The sequence below is a fragment of the Arvicanthis niloticus genome, chromosome 14 (assembly GCF_011762505.2).
Source record: "Arvicanthis niloticus isolate mArvNil1 chromosome 14, mArvNil1.pat.X, whole genome shotgun sequence".
NCBI classification, from domain to species: Eukaryota; Metazoa; Chordata; class Mammalia; order Rodentia; family Muridae; genus Arvicanthis; species Arvicanthis niloticus.
The window spans coordinates 27737983-27757040 of record NC_047671.1 but is presented as its reverse complement, the minus strand read 5'-3'; the positions used below and the strand labels follow the sequence as shown (position 1 = coordinate 27757040).

The 19058-nt window shown below is 45.0% G+C and overlaps 1 protein-coding gene across 3 annotated transcripts in view; it reads right to left on the bottom strand.

Moving 5' to 3' along the window:
• The window catches only part of Hmgxb3 (HMG-box containing 3), a 48039-nt gene extending 29704 nt beyond the window's left edge, over positions 1 to 18335 (bottom strand). For 2 of the 3 annotated variants that reach the window (XM_034518655.2, XM_076912579.1), the window contains exons 1-6: positions 17856 to 17993; positions 12978 to 13113; positions 12017 to 12191; positions 8136 to 8633; positions 6605 to 6703; positions 2053 to 2184 (exon numbers count right to left, since the gene is read on the bottom strand). In XM_034518655.2, the coding sequence (XP_034374546.1) occupies positions 2053 to 2184; positions 6605 to 6703; positions 8136 to 8633; positions 12017 to 12191; positions 12978 to 13111 (1038 nt within the window). In that variant the 5' untranslated portion in view covers positions 13112 to 13113; positions 17856 to 17993. Of the gene's footprint in view, positions 1 to 2052; positions 2185 to 6604; positions 6704 to 8135; positions 8634 to 12016; positions 12192 to 12977; positions 13114 to 17855 lie in introns of all 3 variants that reach the window. The other variant, XM_034518654.2, reaches the window with a different exon arrangement.
• Between the last annotated feature and the right edge of the window lie 723 nt (positions 18336 to 19058).

The following is a 19058-nucleotide window of genomic DNA, read 5'->3' as shown; positions in this document are numbered from 1 at the left end:
CATTTACATACATGCAGGAAAACACTTAAAACCAAATTTAAAAAAACAAACAAACTATTTTTTTTTTAAAACAGAGCTGACTGTTGAATAAATGTGTTAAGAGTCTACAGAGATGGGCATTCATTCTTCCTAGGGAAACCTAAGGGAGCTTCATAAGAAATTAATATTTACAATGAACAATAGCTCATCATTATGCATTCATTTAAAGCATATAAAACCCAACTACATTTGACTATATTATTGCCTGGGTTTGATGCCCAGCACCACATGAACTGGGCATGATGGTCAACAGCTGTAATCCCAGCACTCTACAGGTAGGACGTTTACAAATTTACCAGTCTGAGGTCAACATGATACTCTCTCAAAAAAGTGAAAAAGAAAAGGAAAAGGCTCGCCGGGCAGTGGTGGCGCACGCCTTTAATCCCAGCACTTGGGAGGCAGAGGCAGGCAGATTTCTGAGTTCGAGGCCAGCCTGGTCTACAGAGTGAGTTCCAGGACAGCCAGGACTACACAGAGAAACCCTGTCTCGAAAAACAAAAAATAAACAAAACAAAACAGAAAAGGAAAAGGAGGGGGGTTGGTGCAGGGAGGCAGGGAGTGTGAACCCAGGATTGACTCTGAATATCAGGTTAAGAACTTTCATTTTTAATAGGAGCTATTAAAAAAGGATCTTGAGCTAAGGAGTGGGACAGTCAAGCTACAATTCAGAACAGTAACTACGCAGCCAGTACAAAGGGTATACAGCTGTAACATTAACTGCAAGTGAACAGTAGTCATTTATGAAAAGGATTTGCAGCAATTATATAGTTCAGGTAGCCTTAAACTCACTATGTAGCCCAAGGTGGTTCTGAACTTCCAATCCTGCCTGCCTCCCTAGTGCTGGGGTTACACATGTGCACCCCTACAGCTGGCTCAAGGTAATATTTTTAAGAATATGTAATGTTGGGCCAAGAAGACTGCTTAGAGGGTTAAGGTATTTGTCACCAAGCTTGATGAATGTGATCCACTGGACACACATGGTAGAAGGAGAGAACCAACTTTCCCAAAGTTGTCCTCTTACCTCCATGTGTATACAGTCGCACAAAGGTCCCCTATCCCCCATACACATAAGATAAAAACCAGTGGCATAAAGTGGGGGAAAAGCCACATAAAGTAAATAAAAGAAAATGACTTTTAAAAGTAGCTTTTCTTTTGATAATACAAGATTGTGACTTCTTAATTTTGTTTCTTTTCATCAAAGAAACTGCTGATAAGAAAAATGATTTATCTGTAATGAAAATGAAACTAACTAAACTAACTAAAAATGAAAAAGGTGACTCTTCAGATCTCTCTGGCCTTAGCAGGAGAAGCAAAATGATGAAAGGATCATCGACCTTTGGAAAGTGTCGCTCACATTAGGGCGTACATGTTGTGCGGCAACTGTGGCTCTAAGGCCTGTCACCTTCAGAAGTTGACCTGTGGAAAATGTGGCTACCCTGCCAAGCACAGGAGAAAGATAACTGAAGTGCCAAGGCTAGGAGACAAAACATTACAGGGACTGGGTAGATGGGGCTCCCGTATACTGTCCATCTCAGTTTCAGACATGGATTCCATAAAGGAAGAACACCTAAACCCAAGAAGGCAGCTGTTGCAGCATCCAGTTCATCTTGAGGATTTCAATCAGTCATAAATGAAAAAGGTGGCCCCAGTGGCCAAGCAGCCTGAGCACAAGTGCAAGGACCTGAGTTCTGAGCCCAGCACCCACACAAAGCAGGTGCAATGACTTGCATCTACAATCCTAGTGTTCCTGGACAGACCAGGGCATGAGGAACAACTTACCCTGAAATGTGCAGCAGTGAACAAAAGAGATCCCGTCTCAAACAGTGAAAAGCGCTGACTGACACCCAGGGTGTCTTCTGATCTCCATACTTGCATGCATGCACTTGCATTCACTCAAACAAACGAGCACACACATACACCCATGTGCATCACAGACATGTTAAAGGTTTAAAACAAGCCAGTATTAACTTAAAGACAAAACATCTGTTTTTGGAGTAATGAAATAGACCTTACCTTTGGGATCCACTTCCCTCCTAGGAAGTTACCACAAGTAGGGCACTTAGGTGGTTTGTGCCTGGTGACATAGGTAAAAGAACAACCTGGGCTCGTGCATGTCCCATGGCCCCGGCGGGTGTATGTTGTAGTCTGTAAAACACAAACAAATGAGAGTTCAAACCAAGGATCCAACCCAAGACTCTGCTGACTATATTAGAATACCAAGTAGACACCAGCTCAAACACTGATGACATCACAAGAGATCAGTTACAAAGGTCCTTTGGAACAAACTGCCCTCGGCTACATAGGTGCCAGCAGTGATGGGTGCAGTTGATATGGTAGCACACAATGTTAACATGGTATCCGAATCTCATTTAATCCTCAGCCATTCTAGTAGGTATTACTCTTCTGGACTCCTTGGGCATCAGGCACAGATATACATGCAGAAAACTCACACATACACACACACACACACACAGAGGGAGAGAGAGAGAGAGAGAGAGAGAGAGAGAGAGAGAGAGAGAGAGAGAGAGAGAGAGAGAGAGACCACCCCCAACCTCCCCCCGCCCCCAGCACTTGGGAAGTAGAGGCAGTCAGATCCCTGAGTCCAAGGCCAGCCTGGTCTACATGGTGAGTTCTAGGACAGCCAGGAATACATAGACCTTCTCAAAACAAAAACAAAACAAAATCTTGCCCTGACTCAAGAGCAGAGCTAGACTTAGAACTCAGAACGCCTTCGTTCTTGGCCAGTGCTGCTTCTGTGAATCCAGCTGTGCCTTTTGGTTCTTCACACTTCACAACTGTGCTCTGTCTTCATTCTTGTTAACTATAACTTAGAGATCCTACTACCTATAATTCAGAGATACAAAATGAGAACTGTGGACTCTGAAAACTAATGAAGATCTGAGAATAGGAACCAGGTCATCTGCTCTTCCACAGGTCATCCATCCTTTGGGAAAACCTCAACACTGGGTCACTACATGGCAGCTGCAAACACAGACTACCTATTTATCAGTCATGCTCTAGTTCTCAATAAATGCTTCAAATAGAATGTTTATCACACTGTTACTCCCTAACTGCTCTAGCCTGGCCAAAAGCAGTAACTCGTCTTGAGCAAACACTAACCTGCCACTAGCTCCCTCTGCCAGCAGGCACAAGAAAAAACTGCCTGTCACTGTGGCACCATGTCAAAAAATGAATGCCAAGTGAAGTGACACCAAGCTGAAGGTTCCAACTTTGGCAATGACACGCTGAATGACCTAGGAGTCTGGGTTGGGTGTTTTCCTCTGGAAAATCCCATCCTCTTCCTGTGACAGAGGTATGCCAAGGAACAAATGTCAAGAATGAGGAAACATGCAGAGTAAGCTGTGAAGGAGTTTTAGTTCTGAGACTATAATATATATATAATAGTCAGACTATATAATCAGGACAGAAAACCTCTTTCATCTTTTCCCAGACTATATCCCAAAGCCAGTATAGACTCTTCGTGCTGAATATCCCAGAAAGCAGAATAAAAATAAGGAAGTCAGTCCTAGAAAGTCATTCCTCACCAGCAGCCTGACAGAACAGTAACACCAGACAAAAATTCTGACGAGTACAGATGTTTTGGTGCTAAAAACCAAACAAACGTGTCATTCAACACTTCTCTAGAAGAGCTTGATAAACAGCCACCTCCAGGAAGATAAAGTCTCCAGAAAAATAACCAAGTTTCCATCAATCAAGCTGTAGTGGAAGGTTCTATTTCAAGGTACTGCAGCTATCTAAGCTGGGGAGATGGCTTTTTGCTACATGAACTTGGGGACCTGGGTTCAGATCCCTAGCACCAGTGCAAAAAGGAGTATGCCTATAATCCCAGTGCTAGAAGCAGATGCAGGCTAACCTGCCACTGAACCTAGCAAATTATCATGCTCTGGGTTCAATGAGATAAACTCAGTCTCTGCAAGGAGGGTGGACTGAGACAGGAAGACACATGACATCGACCTCTGATCTCCATGCACACACCTGTGAATGTGTGGATCTACACACAGACACACCCTGTAGCAACGCTCTCATCTAAGGACATGCTATTTAGCACAATGGCACATAGCTGTATTCCCTGCTACTTCTGAAGCTGGGGCAGGAGGATCATTTGAGTCCATGAGTTCCAGACCAGTCTGAACAACACAGTTTTAAACCTCCTTTCAAAACAGCAAATATCAAATATATACTTTATCTATAGCAAAGGCTGTTGAAAGTCAGACTGGAGCTAAGTTGAAGAATGTATACCATTAACTTAAACAAACTACCAAAATAACCAAAACAAACTTAAAAACTGACAGATCATTAAATGGAGAAAAAAATGAAACAAAAGGATTGTGAGTTCAAGGTTAGCCTGGACTACAAAGTCAGTCAGAGATCCCAAAAAGAAAGAGGGGGAAGGTGAATGGGGGGTGGGGGGGGGGTAGAGTCATAAAATTTCAATTAAAATCAAAGAAAATAGAATAGAACCAATCAGACAAATACAACAATGGCAGCAGACTGTGATGGTAGACTTTGCCCATCAACTTAATAGAACATAGAACACCTAAACATACCTCTAGGTCTGTGAGGGAGGGAGGGAGGTTTCCAGAGAGGATTAACAGTGGGTAAGACCTTTCAAACTGCGGCTCAGACTTGAAGGGTCTAGGGAGCATCGTGTCTTCTTGCCTTTGACTGAGTGAGCCTGTCACGGTGGGCCTAACAGCTAGACTCTCTGAGCCTGAGGTGGCACACTGGGACTTGCTGAGCTGTCCCCAGCATTTTGGACTGAATAACTCACCAAGTTCTCTACTTCTTAAGCATGAAGACAGCCCCCTATCATAGAAGTCAGTCTAATAAATCCCCCTTTACAACACACACACACACACACACACACACACACACACACACACACACACACACACACACACACGGTTCTGCTGCTCTATAGAATAGTGTCAGGGCTGGAGCCCTGACTCTTAGACTACATGATTATGTGGTTTATAGGCCATTAGGCCTGGTTTGTGTGAGAAATCAAGTAGTTTGAACCTATAGGCAAAACAAACAAACAAACAAACAAACAAACAAACAAACCGAAAACCTAGAGCCCAGTAAGCTGAGCTCACCGAGCAATTCTGGTGCAAGTTCAGAAGAACAGAGCGCCACCAACGGAAATGCAGAGAGAATGGCCTAACTCCAGGCTCCAGAAAAGACCAGGAACTCTATTGGGAACTGGGCTAGAATCCCGCTGTATTATATTCAGAAAGTGTGTCTGCATTCTGCCTGTGTCCTGGTAACTTGAGTAAGGTTCAATCAAAAGTAATGGGCCATTTCTTTAGCAGAAAGCATAGCATTTAGGCTGTAGCACAATCACTGCCCTCAGCTCTTATTCAGATCTACAATGAATGGGAGCAAAGATGTGAATACACACTGAAGAGAAAATGAGCAAGGCAGGTGTGGAGACAGTAGCTGTAACTGTTAAAGAGAAACCTTTAGCTCTATACTGGGACACTGCCAAGATGCCCTGAAGGCAAGACCCCCACCTCAAAGGCTCCTTCCTCTCTAAGGTGAAGAACAAGACACAGGTCCCTGTCTTTAGCACATCTACCATACACACCAGAAGACCTTGATAATGAAATAAGGAAGAGAAGAAGAGGATAGCGGCTGGGGATGCAGCTTTAAACACAGAGAACACGCCTAACACACTTTATGTCCAGCACTACAAAGAACACAAAAACAAACAAAAACTAAACTAAAACTGCAACAGAACTGTGTATATAGAAAATCCCAGTGAATCTACAAACAAGCCACTACCACAACTGAGTTTGGTAAACTTGTGGAACATGGATGTTGCATGAGAAATCTACTTTATGGGCTAGGAATTGACTCAGCACAGAAGCATCCACTGCTCTTCCAGAGGACCTGGGTTTGATCCACAGCACCCACACGGTGACTTATCCACCTGTAATTTCAGTCCCAAGGGAAACAGCACTCTCTCCTGTCCTCCACAGGCACCTATGACAGTCAGTACACAGACATACATGGCAACAAACATCCATATGCATGAAATACAAGCTTTAGAAAAACCCCCTTTTACTACATACTAATAGGTACGGACTAAGCAGTTAGTTTCAGAATACCATTTATAATATCACCAAATCCATGATGCATTTAAAAATCCATCTCAGCCTAGAAGTTGCAGCGTATGATGGGAAAACATCAACTGAGTCAAGAAGCTGGAATCCTGGCTTGTTCACATCCTCGAGGACCTCTGGGCTGCGCAATGATAACCCTTAACTAGATCAGTGGCTCCACAGTGTCCTAAAGTTATTATGCTTCTCAGAATTTGCTATAGCCACAAAACTGACCCTTAGGGTGTTTCAGTCTGTACACTTAGGGCAGTTCACAGTACCTTGAAGCTGCACCTACAAGGCTCCTGACCATTGACGTGTGGTCCAGGGGAGCCCCAAAGACCACTGCTGGCTCCCATGTCCTAAGACATGGAGACTGTAAGACTTCGGGAAAGAACTTTAAAAGAAAAGAATGCCATGGAGCCCTAAACCCCACTACTGACCAGTTTGATGGAGGAAGGGTTCTCCACAACCGAGTAAGCAGGCAGAGGCAGCATGATGAACTGAGTGGTTGGAGCAGAGGGGCTATTCTCACTGGAGTCCTGTGGGCAATGAGAGGACAGTTGCTTACACAGTGTGCAGACCACCCAAGGTCACTGCAGTACTGGAAGACAGCATTAGGCACAAAACTCTGACAATGTGCTCACTCAATATGCTTAGTAAAATTAACAGTTATTTCAAACCAAGAAGAGAACTTAGAAACAAGAGAAAACCACTACAGAAGATGTGCTACAGTCATTTTACAGAGGAGAAAAGTAAAGCTGTAATGGGTCGGGGACTCCCAAGATCACACAAACACTTGCAGGAAAACTCCATTCTTCTGACCCTATAAATGTTATTAGTGCATCCTATCAAGTTGTCCTAGAGATGGCTCAGTGGTAAGGAAAGCTGACTGCTCCTCTAGAACCTGGATTTGTTCCCTAAACCCACACAACAGCTCAAAACCATTCTTAACTCTAATGCCAGAGGATCCAACTCCTTTTCTGGCTTTCTGGGTCCCAGGCACAGAGGAGGTGCATAGGCACACATGCGTGCAGCTCTCACATGACACATAAAATGCATCTTTAAAAAGCACCCTAAGCTGCCTCACCACACCAGTGGCAATGCTTCATGATCATAAGACAGCACGGAACCAACAGATAATGAACCAGATAATGAACATACATACAGGGGCTGGCCAGAGTTCTTTGGGCACACTGAAGTGCACTGGTCCTCTTATCCTGAAGAGGACTTCCATTTCTCTAGTATGCTAGCCTACCTAGGGAAACACTATAGTTATAGCACCGGATATAGCACCGGAACTAGGTCACCTGTGGCAGTTCCCCTAGAACCAGTGAGTTTTTGCTTCCACCTTAACCAAGAATCCCTTGGTGCAGTGGAGAAGGGCTTGCTTTTTTTAAATTAAAAATGTTATTACATTTAATTGACATACACATGGGTACTCCTGTGACAGCCTGGGGAGGTAGGAGGGAAGCTTGTGGAATTTTTGGTTTTCCACGTTTGACAGCAAGTACCTTTACTCACTGAACCATCTAAGTGGCCTCAGATTTGTCTTTCTTTCTCAGGTCCTAGTTCCATAACCCTGTCCTTGAAGACAGCTTTTTTTCCTATTCCCATCTATATCCAAGAGTTCCACTGAGTAATTCTCACATATAGTTCAAGGTGTCACTGTGGTTTTCTGAAAGAAATTTCAGGACATGAAATTCTGGCTAGTACTGTAGCATGAAGCTCTTGGCGTTGACTCACAGATAGCTTAAGTATCCTTCCCAGCTATCCTAATGTATCTCACCTATTATCTTAGTAAGCTAGGCTGAAAAGTGGTAAGATGCCCAAGAGACTGAGAACTCTGGAGCAAGTCTATGGCCCAGAAACATTAAAACACATACCTATACCCTTCACTACCCTGTTCAAAACCACAATGTGACTTTTAAAGAATACCAAACAAAGCAGAAGACATTAGTTTAAGCCACTTACCCTCATAACTGTTACCACTGACAAGCTTTCCCCAACTTGGGAATGTGGCATGGCTAAGCTTCCAGAGGGGAGGTCTGATGAGCCATTTACTAAAGTCTCTTCAATTACCAGGCTTGTCTGGTAAGGTTGGTGGCTCTCTCCTACCTCCAAGGACGCCTCCTCCAAGAGCACATCATGGCTGAGGATCTCTGAGGTGGCAATCTCCTGCATGGCACCTGGCTGGGCAAGGGTTCCCACCTCCTCAGCCAGGGCCTCCACTGCCAGGCACTGCTCCGCCATGCCTGCATGGCTGGCTGCTCCATCTGGGGAAGCATTAGACATGAGAGTAGACCCTTTAGAGGACACCTGGTTCTGAGCCACACAGAGCTCTAGCTGAGGGCAACTCCTGTCTTCCTGCAGGGTGCTCTTGGGAATGATGATGTATTCCGATCGGGGAAGGATCTTTCGGAAACCTGGGATGTCCGGAACCACAGCAGTCAGTGCAGAGAGCTTAGAGTTCTAGGAATGAGAGAGCCAAGAGGGAGATAAACAGAGATAAATGGCTAAACATCATCATGGCATTTTTATGAGCTCTTTTTCTTTCTTTTTTGTCTGCAAAAGGAACCAGACTCTACTGCCTGACTAATTCATAACGATCAACAGCAATGCCATCTTTATTTGAATTAACAGATCTTACTTGCTTAAGAAACTGTAAAATGAATTAGACTCTGTTGCTAGGTCTTTCTGCAGTGCTAGGCATTGAACTGGGGACCTTGTGCATTCAGGGCAAATGCTTTACATCTGTGGCACTGAACTCGGGGTAGGGGGGTGGGGGTGGGGCACAGATCCTGACATCTAAAACTGTACGCTAGTACATCAAGTCTGCATCGTTTTGAACACATTCTATTATTCCCTCTTGAAGCCTTAGCAACCACCTATAGGTTTTTGCTGGCAATATGTAAGTTCCTTTTAAGCTTTGATACTTTTGAGTTGTAAAGTAACAGTTTAAATACCAAACTGAGTCCTACTAGATTGTCAAACTGTTTAAACGGAAACTCAAAAAAGCATGAAATACAACTGTACAGACTGAGATGGAACACAAGCTGGCACTCGGGATTTGGACCTCAGTAATTTAGACTTACAGGGATTAATAGCTTACTAAGCCAAGAAAGTGTGAGAGAAATTATATATGGCAAGGAAGTAACTGGTAAGGTGCTGAATGTGTTAAGGGAGTACAGGGAAAGAGACCTAGCATCTTAAAACTCGAAATACATTGAAACTTGTAACTTAATTTTAACTTTAAAACAACACTATTAATATTACCAATTACTACATGAGGAAATCACAGCTAAACTTCATGAGGCTGAAACTCCAAGACACAAAATTTGTAAGAAATAAAAACCTAAACTCCAGACCAGTTTTTTTTTTTTTTTAAGATTAAGATCAGGTACTAGGAACAGCCCTGCATAGTAATCAGTGTCCAAAGGGAGAATTGTGTTTGTTTTTTCTACTTAAAACTAAGTCATCCAGTAAGAGAAACAGAACAAAGTGAATGGCTAAATAAAAACCCAAGTTTAATGGAATGAAAAGCTTTCAAAGCACCCTTTAAAGGCACATGGAAATCAATTACAAGAACATCTTAAAGAAATCAAAGGAAGAGAGGCTGAGAGTAGGCAAGGCAGTGCCCAGAGGGGAGAGGAAAAGAGGCCCTCAGACCAAGTGTGAAGGAAGGTGGGCAGGCAGGCAGGTGGGACTGAGTCCTGTATAGAACTTTCACTGCAGAAGGAAAGGGAAATGGTGGTTTCAAAAACACCCTCAGAAGAAGACACATCAGGGCAGTGCAGTTAAATGGTGGCAAATGAGTAGAGTGGTCCCACCTGAAATAAACCAGCACCAGGCAAAGTTATACAGATGTGAAGAATATCACAGGAGTTACAGGTCCTGCAAGAGTGCTCAAGGACCACCAAGACAGACAGACAGTTGCCAAAGGACTCCTGAGAGTCTCTGAAGGTGCACTTATCTGCACACCAGATAATCTAGAAGACAAGCTCAGCACAGAAAGCTTAGCAAGTCTCAGCACATACCAGGTACTCATTAACTGTCACTCTTTCTTCTTACATGGTACTGGATTTTTTTAAAAAAAAGTTATATTACTTATATGTTCTGCAGGTTTGAATGCATGTGCACTGCATGTATGCCTGGTGTCTAAGAAGGTCAGAAAAGGGCATCAGATCCCTTGGAAATGGAGATACAGATGGTTGTAAGAGGCCATGTGGGTGCTGGGAATCAAACCTGGATTCCCTACAGGAATAGCCAAGTGTTCTTAACCACTGAGCCATCTCTCTGCCCCATAGTGGATTTTTTATCTACTAAAGATAGATAACATTTATGGACCAGATCATAATGTGCCAAGAACTCAGATAACTGACTTACATTATATACTTTAATTTTATCTGTTTAGTTGTATGAGTGTTTTGCCCAGATGTCTATACATTACATGTATGCTTAGTGTCCTCAGAGGTTAAAAGGTATATGTGTGTCTGGGGCAGGGGGTAGTTCACCTGGATCTGATGTCACAGACATCACTGGTGCTGGGAACCTAGCCCAGGTCATCTGCAAGAGCAACAACACGTGTCCTTCAACACTAAGGCATCACTCCAGCCCTACATTATATATTTTAAATATATGAGTGCTACAAGTCCCATTTTGTACATGAGAAAACTTAAATGACTTCCAGTGTCACTTACCTAGTGTCCTGGGGGCAGTAGTGAAAAGCATACACATACACAAGCACCTGAGCACAGACGACAGCCACTGCACATGACTACAACGTGTCATCTTGATAAGAACAACATCCTTATTGACATTATCAAACACAAAGGCTGCTGCCTTTATTTACTGTTTTAAACAGGTTGGCACTAAGGGTGGAACCCATGGCAGATACGCCAAGCACATGCTCCGCCAGTGAGTTCAATTCCCTAGTCCTCTGACTGCAGATTTCAGACTGAGGAAGCCATATGGAGTAGATATACTTTTCTTACATTTTCCCTCCTCAGGCCTGTCTTGGCTAAGGTTAACTCTCACACTTGTTATCAACAAATCATCTAGTGATAGAAATACACTAGCATCTTCCAGACTGTAGGTGACACAAAGGATGGCAATCACAAGAGAGTTCCCTATAGGAATGTCAGTGCTAAAAAGCCAGGAAGGGGAGGCATACAGCTCACTGGCAGAGCACCTGCCTACTATAAATGAAACCTTAAGTTCTTTCACCAGTGCCAAAACCCAAACAATGAATTATCAGTTTCAATGGTCACTGGCACTGTGAACTAAAGATAACAAACGACAGACAGACATCAGTGTAAATGCACCCTTAGTTCAAGCAGTCGGAGCTCCAGACACCAGCGTCAGCCTTGGCTTTAACCTTGCACGTCTCTTCAGTGCAGCTCATAACCAACAGCGACAGAGGTACACAGTGTTACACAGCAGCTTGACTCTCCTGCTTCCACACAAACCTAACTCCTGACTGTGATGATACCAGTTACACCAACACATCAACTAGGTCAGCCACACTCACTCAGTCACATGAAAAGCTGGTGCAGAAGAAATGCCCTGTGAGCCACTACGTTAAGGAAAAATGTTACTGTGAGGGTAAGGAGCGCCAAGTTAACAGTACACTTCAGAAAAGGAATCAAAGGCTCACCCCAGAGAACACAGACAATGTCAGCTCTCTACTCTGCTGCAACGAAAAAGAAGGCAGAACATCATGGATACAAAGGCAGACACAATGCCAGGTTTAAGATAGATAACGTAAAAGCTTTTAGAACAGGGAACCTGGTCTCCCCAGCTCTCTACCCATTAAACCAATGAGAGGGAAAGGGAGCCTCGGGAAAAATACTTACAGGATCCAACCCTTCCTTCTCTAGTTTGGCTTTCTCCAAGTAGTAACTTCTCTCGGCCACGCTGAGGAGCCTCCAGCTCTCACTAATCTTCTTATTGATCTCAGACTGGGGGAGGTGGGGGAGCTCCTGCTGCACTTTCAAGTAGATGTCATAGTAGTACAGTAGGTAAGCAGACCTGCGGAACCAACAGCGGCCCTTACTTCAACAGCACGCACTGCAACTAGGGGTGCTAGCCAAAGGCTGTTAAAGCGAAGCAACGCCAAACTCTCAGTTCAAAGCACTGTTTCTAAACAAGAAAGAAAAATCAGGTGAAGATCTGTAACACCCCCAGTTATATAATCAAATACAGCCAAATGTGCTGTCATTGCACTCCCAGGCCAAGGTGACAGTGGGGGCTGATTACTCAGGCTTATTACACATACACATTTCCACTCTGCCTTTGGTCACCTAACTGGCCAAATGTTAACTCATCAAGGCTGGGAGAAGAAAGCAGGTAATTATCAAAGTGGTGCAGTCCTAGTAAGCTCAGCCAGAAGGAAACTGAAGTGTAAAACATCTGTAGAAATCACTGGCATCACTTATAACTGTAATATTCGTAGTGTCCTGTTTAAAATATGTAAATAACAATGGCATAGTAGAAATAACACTAAAGAGTCCACAGAGTCTAGTGTTACTCAGCTCCAAGTTCCTTTAACAGCCTAGTAACATAAACAAACTCTGTCCCTCTGCACCCCCAGTCTCTCCCCTACATCAATGACCACTCAGACACACACACACACTCCCCCCACACTACATCAATGCCCTTTCTCCCATATCAATGCCCCTTCAGACTGTCTCTCTCCCCCACATCAATGCCGACTCTGACAAATGCATTCTAAATGAATCCTGTGTCTTCTTCAACACAGCTCCCCAAGCAAACTTGTTGATAAGTACCATCAGCAACCAAAATATTAAGGCTAACCTGGGTTTCTTGGCCTTTTCTCCATGTATTTTATACTTTTTCTTCTTCTTAGGTGGCCCAGGGGAAGTGTAATAAGCTTCCTCGATTTCCTCCATCAGGACAGTTACCTCAGCACCATCATACGGTTCGTCCATGGCTGGAGAAGACAGAAGGCAACACAAAGGTCTAAGTGTCCAATGTAGAAGAGCAGTAGCCTCCAGGGCAAGTCAGCAACCATCAGGTCTAAGGTTTAGACACTTCCCAAATGCAACAACCCTAACAAGCACATGTGGAACTTAATGCTTACAGTTCAGAGCGCCATTTCCACCCTCCTGAAGGAGACTCTCTAGAGGGTAAGAAAATCAAATGCCTCCACTGTGTCTCTTGTTTAGGCAAGTTTAGTACCACAGATGTTTGAGAACCTTCATTTACATTCCCTCATGAGATACAGCTGTCCCATGTAGTAAAAATTTCATAAAGATCCAGACTTTTTTTGACATTACCTGGCCAAGAATTAAAAGTTCTGTCCCTACCATTATAGTTTCATTGCCTTAAATAAGTCTCAATGATTCAATTAAGCATGTAATAATAAGGAACTTTATATGTAAGAGATTTAGTTATGCTGCCGGCTTGTGTGACTTGGGACAGGTCTTCTAACTACTTTAGATTCTGTTATCTCTTCCTTGTATGTTAACAACAACAAAAAATGTGGGTAGGGAGCTGGCCAGATGGCTTAGCAGTTCCCAGCATCCATGTGGCAGCTCACAACTATCTGTAACTTCATTTCCAGGAGATGGATGCTCTCATCTGATGTCCACCACAGGCGCTAGGCACTTACGAGATACACAGAAATACACACAACCAAACACTTACAAAGAGTAAATAAAAAATAAATTTTTTTAAAAAGAGGCTCACCTTTCCCACAGATTTATGTTTCTGTGTTAGGGGGCTGTTACTGTGAGTGCACATGTGTCTTAGGGTTTTGGTTTTTTGTTTTTGGGGTTTTTGTTTGTTTGGTTTGGTTTTGGTTTTTTTTTGAGACAGGGTTTCTCTGTGTAGCCCTGGCTGTCCTGGAACACACTCCGTAGACAAGGCTGATCTCGAACGCAGAAATCCGCCTGCCTCTGCCTCCCAAGTGCTGGGATTAAAGGTGTGCACCACCACTGCCCGGCTGTCTTAGGGTTTCTATTGCTATAATAAAACTTCAATACCAAAAGCAACTCATGGAGGAAGGGGTTTACTTTAGCTTAAGAGTTTGGTTTCACAGAACAGTCCATCACTGAAGTAAGTCAGAGCCACAGATAAGTGCTACTTACTGGTTGCCTCACAGTTTTTTGCATCTGCTTTCTTATACCACCCAGGACCACCACTGGGCTGGTGGTCCTGCCTACAATCAGCTGAACTCCCAACCCCTTACATCAATTGTTAGTCAAGAAAATACACCACAGGTTTTGCTCACAGGATGATCTGGTAGGCGTTGTTTTCTCAATTGAGGCTCCCTCTTCCGAAATGACACTAGCTTTGCTGAGCTGACATAACTAGCCAGCACGACATGCATGGGAGTGGGTCCAAGTGTGTGCATGTGGTGGCCAGAGGTCAATCCTGGTATTGTCTCTTCGATGTTGTCCATCTTGTTTTTTGAAACAGGGTCTCTGCTTGGCCTGAAGCCCAACAAACAGTGTAGGCTGGCTAGCTAGTGAGCCCAGGGACTGCCTAGCACTGAGTGAGCCGCTGTTTAAAGACATCTGAAGCTTGAACTTGGATCCTTATGTTTGCCCATGGTAACTGTCTCACCAGCGAGGCCTATTCCCACAGATTTACATGAAGGACTCAAAGGATTTAGATGACATAACTGATGGAGAACAGCCAAGCACTGTACTAATGAAAGAGTTCATTATTAAAGACTATCATCTGTAGTGAAGATATTAACAACCTGCCCACCCATGAGGCCCAAATATTGAAAATAGGTTTTTAATCCAAATATTGAGCCCCTGGTCCTTTTCTTCACAGTGTTACACGGTGCCACTCACCTTGACTGACAATCTTCTACACTAGGACTATTCAATAAACTCTGATGGAAACATTTTCTAATAACATTGTCCAGTATAGTAGCCACTAGTCACAGATGCTTACTGGTAACCTGAAACAGGGCTTGCAGGCAAAAGGAACTCATTTTCAGTGTACTGAACTCTAACTGTGTGGCTAGTGGCTGTAGTGTCAGACAGCACAGATCTAAACGGTACTCTTGCTGGTGTGCTCAGGGTGTACTTGTAATCCCAGTGCTTGGCAAGCAGAGGCAGGAGTATCAGGAGTTCAAGGCCAAACCACAGTACATACATCAGACCTTGACTTGGGGAAAAAAAAAAAGCCAAAAAATACACAGTAACCTGACAAACCAACATAGTTCTCTGAAGGTAGGTAGCATAAATACTTGAATAGTTCAAGAAGAGCTAACTATGGCCAAGTACTAAAATGGAATTTCACCAACTCCCAAATCCTTAGAGGGAGAAAGTCCCAGAATCACCTACATTTTATGAGAAGGAAACATGATTGCTCTTGTCAATCTATAGAACAAATCTTAGGCGAAGGAGTTGTGACAGTGAACACAAACAGCAAACATACCAATAGGTATGGCAGAGCCCACACACAGCTCACTTAGACCTCAGAGACAATAACTGACGAGAAAAAAAGACAAAGGGGGAATCCAAGAGACTCGGATGCAAGCCGAAATTCTTACCACCTGAACAGAGACAAGTGTATTTCATACCTATGCCTCAGCTCTTTCTCCTAGGAGATGACGATAAACAAACTGAGCCTAAGCCTTGGGAGGTAAGAACCCTGCCCTCACTGTTATTCACAAGGGCTCTTGAAACCTTCCCTTCATGTACACTAAGGGCATTCTCTCCCCAGTCCCCAAATGTGTGCATGTATGTGCATCCATACATACATGTGTGCAGGTTTCAAAGAGGTATGGAGAGCCAGAGAGGTTTCCTGCTGCTCTTCCAGAGGACCCAGGTTCATTTCCCACCACCCACAGGACAGCTCACAACTATCTGTAACTCTACTTCTAGGGGCTCTGATGACATCTTCTGGCCTTTGTGGGCATCCAGCACATATGTGGTACACAGACACACATGCAGGCGAAACACTCATACACATAAGGTAAAATAATTTGTTTTTTAGATGGGGGTAAAATGTTGTGTCTGAATGCTGTAGAGGAGGGGTTTTGACACCTGTCAAAGTATTTCTTTTGGTGCTACCACCTGTGCAGCAGCTAACAGGGTGAGACTCAGGATCCCCAGAACCCACATGTATGTTGGGTGAACGTGATGGCCTATCTATGATAACAGTCTTGGAAAATGGAGACAGGATCCCAGGAGAGTAGTCATGTTGTCCATCTCTGGTTTTGATTGAGGGACCCTGCTTCAAAGAAGAGAGTGATCTAGTAAGATTCTGGACATTAACCTCGGGTCCCCACATGTTGTAAACTTCCACCCATAACACATGAATATGCATGCAGGCAGGACCCCCTCATACATTAAAAAAAGGAGGAAAACCCCAAAACAACCGAGCCATTTCTATAGTCCCAGTCTTTTTTTTTTTTTTTTGTCTTTTTTAATGTTCACTGGTGTTTTGCCTGTATGCATGCCTGTGTAAGGGTGTCGGATGCTCTGGAAAAGGAGTCACAGATAAGTGTGAACTGTCATGTGCGTCCTGGGAACTGAATCGGGGACCTCTAAAACAGCAGTCAATGCTTTTAATTGCTGTGCCATCTTAACAGTCCCCATCTTAAAGATTTACCCCAGATTAAGAACATATTCCTTAGTTATTTTATAGTTGTGTCAGCTTTAAGTGACTTCTCTTCTATCATTCTTCCCTAAAACCTTACGAGGAAAGAGGAAAAAGAAAAAACCAACCAACAAACAAAAAACAAAAAAACTTGCTCCCCAACAGTCATAGTGACACCCAAGGAGACAGTCCACAATGTGGCCCTTTAAGCAAAAGGCAAATTGGTAAGCGCATTTGCACACCAAGAACATATGGGGATCAAACTTTTGGCCCTATATTTAACTCATATCCTGGCCTTTAAAAGCCTCGGGAAGAAAGCAGTATTGTTCCAGGAGTATGTGTGTAAGAACAGAACACCAGTTTTAGCAGCTACAACTAACCAAGAGCCAGTACCTTAGCATCCAGAATTAACCAAGTTAAGAGCCCATACCTTGGGGGCATGAAAGGACCATCTTGGGTTTCTGTTTGACTACAGTGCCCTACATCTGGGTCCAAGTTTGCGTTCAGATCTTAGGCCTCGGTACAGCAAAGCGAAGAGATACAGAAAAATATGAAGGTTAAAAACAGCTCCGTGAGTTGGGTGTGGTGGGGGAATGCCTACAGTTCTAGGACTTAAGAGATGGAAGCAGAAGGACACAAAGTTTGAAAGCTCACCTCATCTACGGGAGTTTGAGGCCAGCCCAGGATGCATGAGACCCTGTCTCAAACACCAAAACAAGAAAATTACCAAGGGGGCCCTTTTGAGGACATAAGGTCTGAGTCCTAATTTAGGTTCCACTGTTGAATAGCACTATGACAGATCCCTATAGGGCCTTAAAACAGGCTACTTTCCCTCTTTAAATCTTTCTTTTCTCATCTGTAGAAGGGCCACGCCTGAAATGAGACACTTTCACCACCCTACCAAACCTTCCGTGGAAACTCAGATGATGGCTTCTAGCAGCTCAGCCACGGGCTGAGCTTCTTTCCCTCTCTGGGCTGTCCCTAAGATAGAGGGAATGGCTCTTCGCGTGGCACCGGGCAAACAGAAGCTGGACAGACAGCCGCAGTACCCCACACTCAGGTGCCTGGGCACCTCGGCGGGGCGAGGCAAGCCTAGAGGGCGGAACTTACCCGGAGGAGCTTGCGAGCCTCGCGGCTCACATTCCCGGGGGTACCCGGCGCCGGGGCTCGACAGGGGTGCTGATCGGTGCACTCGCGCTCTCCGCGGTAGGCGAGAGGCGGCTCCAAGCGTGACAGCGGTAAAGAGAAAGTGGAGGCGAGAGCTCGCGCACGCATCCCGGGGGCTGGAGGAGCCCCGGCCCCGCGGCCCCGCCCGGCGACACAGGGCGCGGAGTCGCCACAGTCCCTCTCGCTCCCTGTCCGAGTCGCGCTGCCGGGTCGTGAAGGGCGAGTGAAGGGCCGCGGGTTCGCGCACAGGTTCGGCCGACGCCTGCCGAGGGCCCCGGGGATCAGGCCCCGGGAAGCCCGAGGAAGGTAGCAAGGACACGAGTCTACGCGGTACCGGCGCGCTGGTGGCAGCGGCGACAGCACACCACTGATCGCCAGGGAGACCCGTCCCGGCAGCCTTCGCGGCGCACCGGAAGCGGCCGGCGCGCGTGATTGCGTGCGACCCTCGCGCAAGCGCAACCGACGGGTCCTCTGTTGGAACCGATTGGAAGGCTTGGGAGCTGGTTGGGGCCGCGGGGGTTGGGGGGGTTGGAGGGGGGGGATCGTTAAAGCGGACTGCTTCCGGCCAAACTTCCCAGAGCCGGAAGCTGGGACTGCGTTGCGAAACTAGGAGGCCACTTGGGCCAGGGCCGGGCTATGGGACAGTCAGGTAACAGGGGCGGAGCTAGTCTGAGCTCAGCCTCACCTTTCAGATCTTTCTCTTCTGCTTGAGACTGATACTTAGTGCTGCACCATGTTTCCCTCCTCACTCCAGTGAGCAGTCACAATAGTGACTTTCTGGAATGTATAGCTCTGGGAACGTAGGACTGGACTGGATTTTAACATCATAGATTGTGCGCCACATTTAAACAAGTTCCTGCAAGACCGCTTGCAAATTCAATGCCAGTCTTTCTCATATCCACCTATCACTGTCACCATCTTCTCGAGCCACCATCATGTGTCTGACCTCATGCTGTTCTTCCTACCTCCACTCTGGTCTCTACAGCCAACACAGCAGATTGATCTTTTTTGCATGGCTAAGTCTGATCTGGTGTCCTGTCTTTGGACCAGGTAATGTAGATCAGTGGTAGAAGGCTTCCCTAGCATGTGTTTAGCCTGGAGTTCTGTTTCCAAGACAGTTCTTCCCCCCAAACATAATGATTTGAC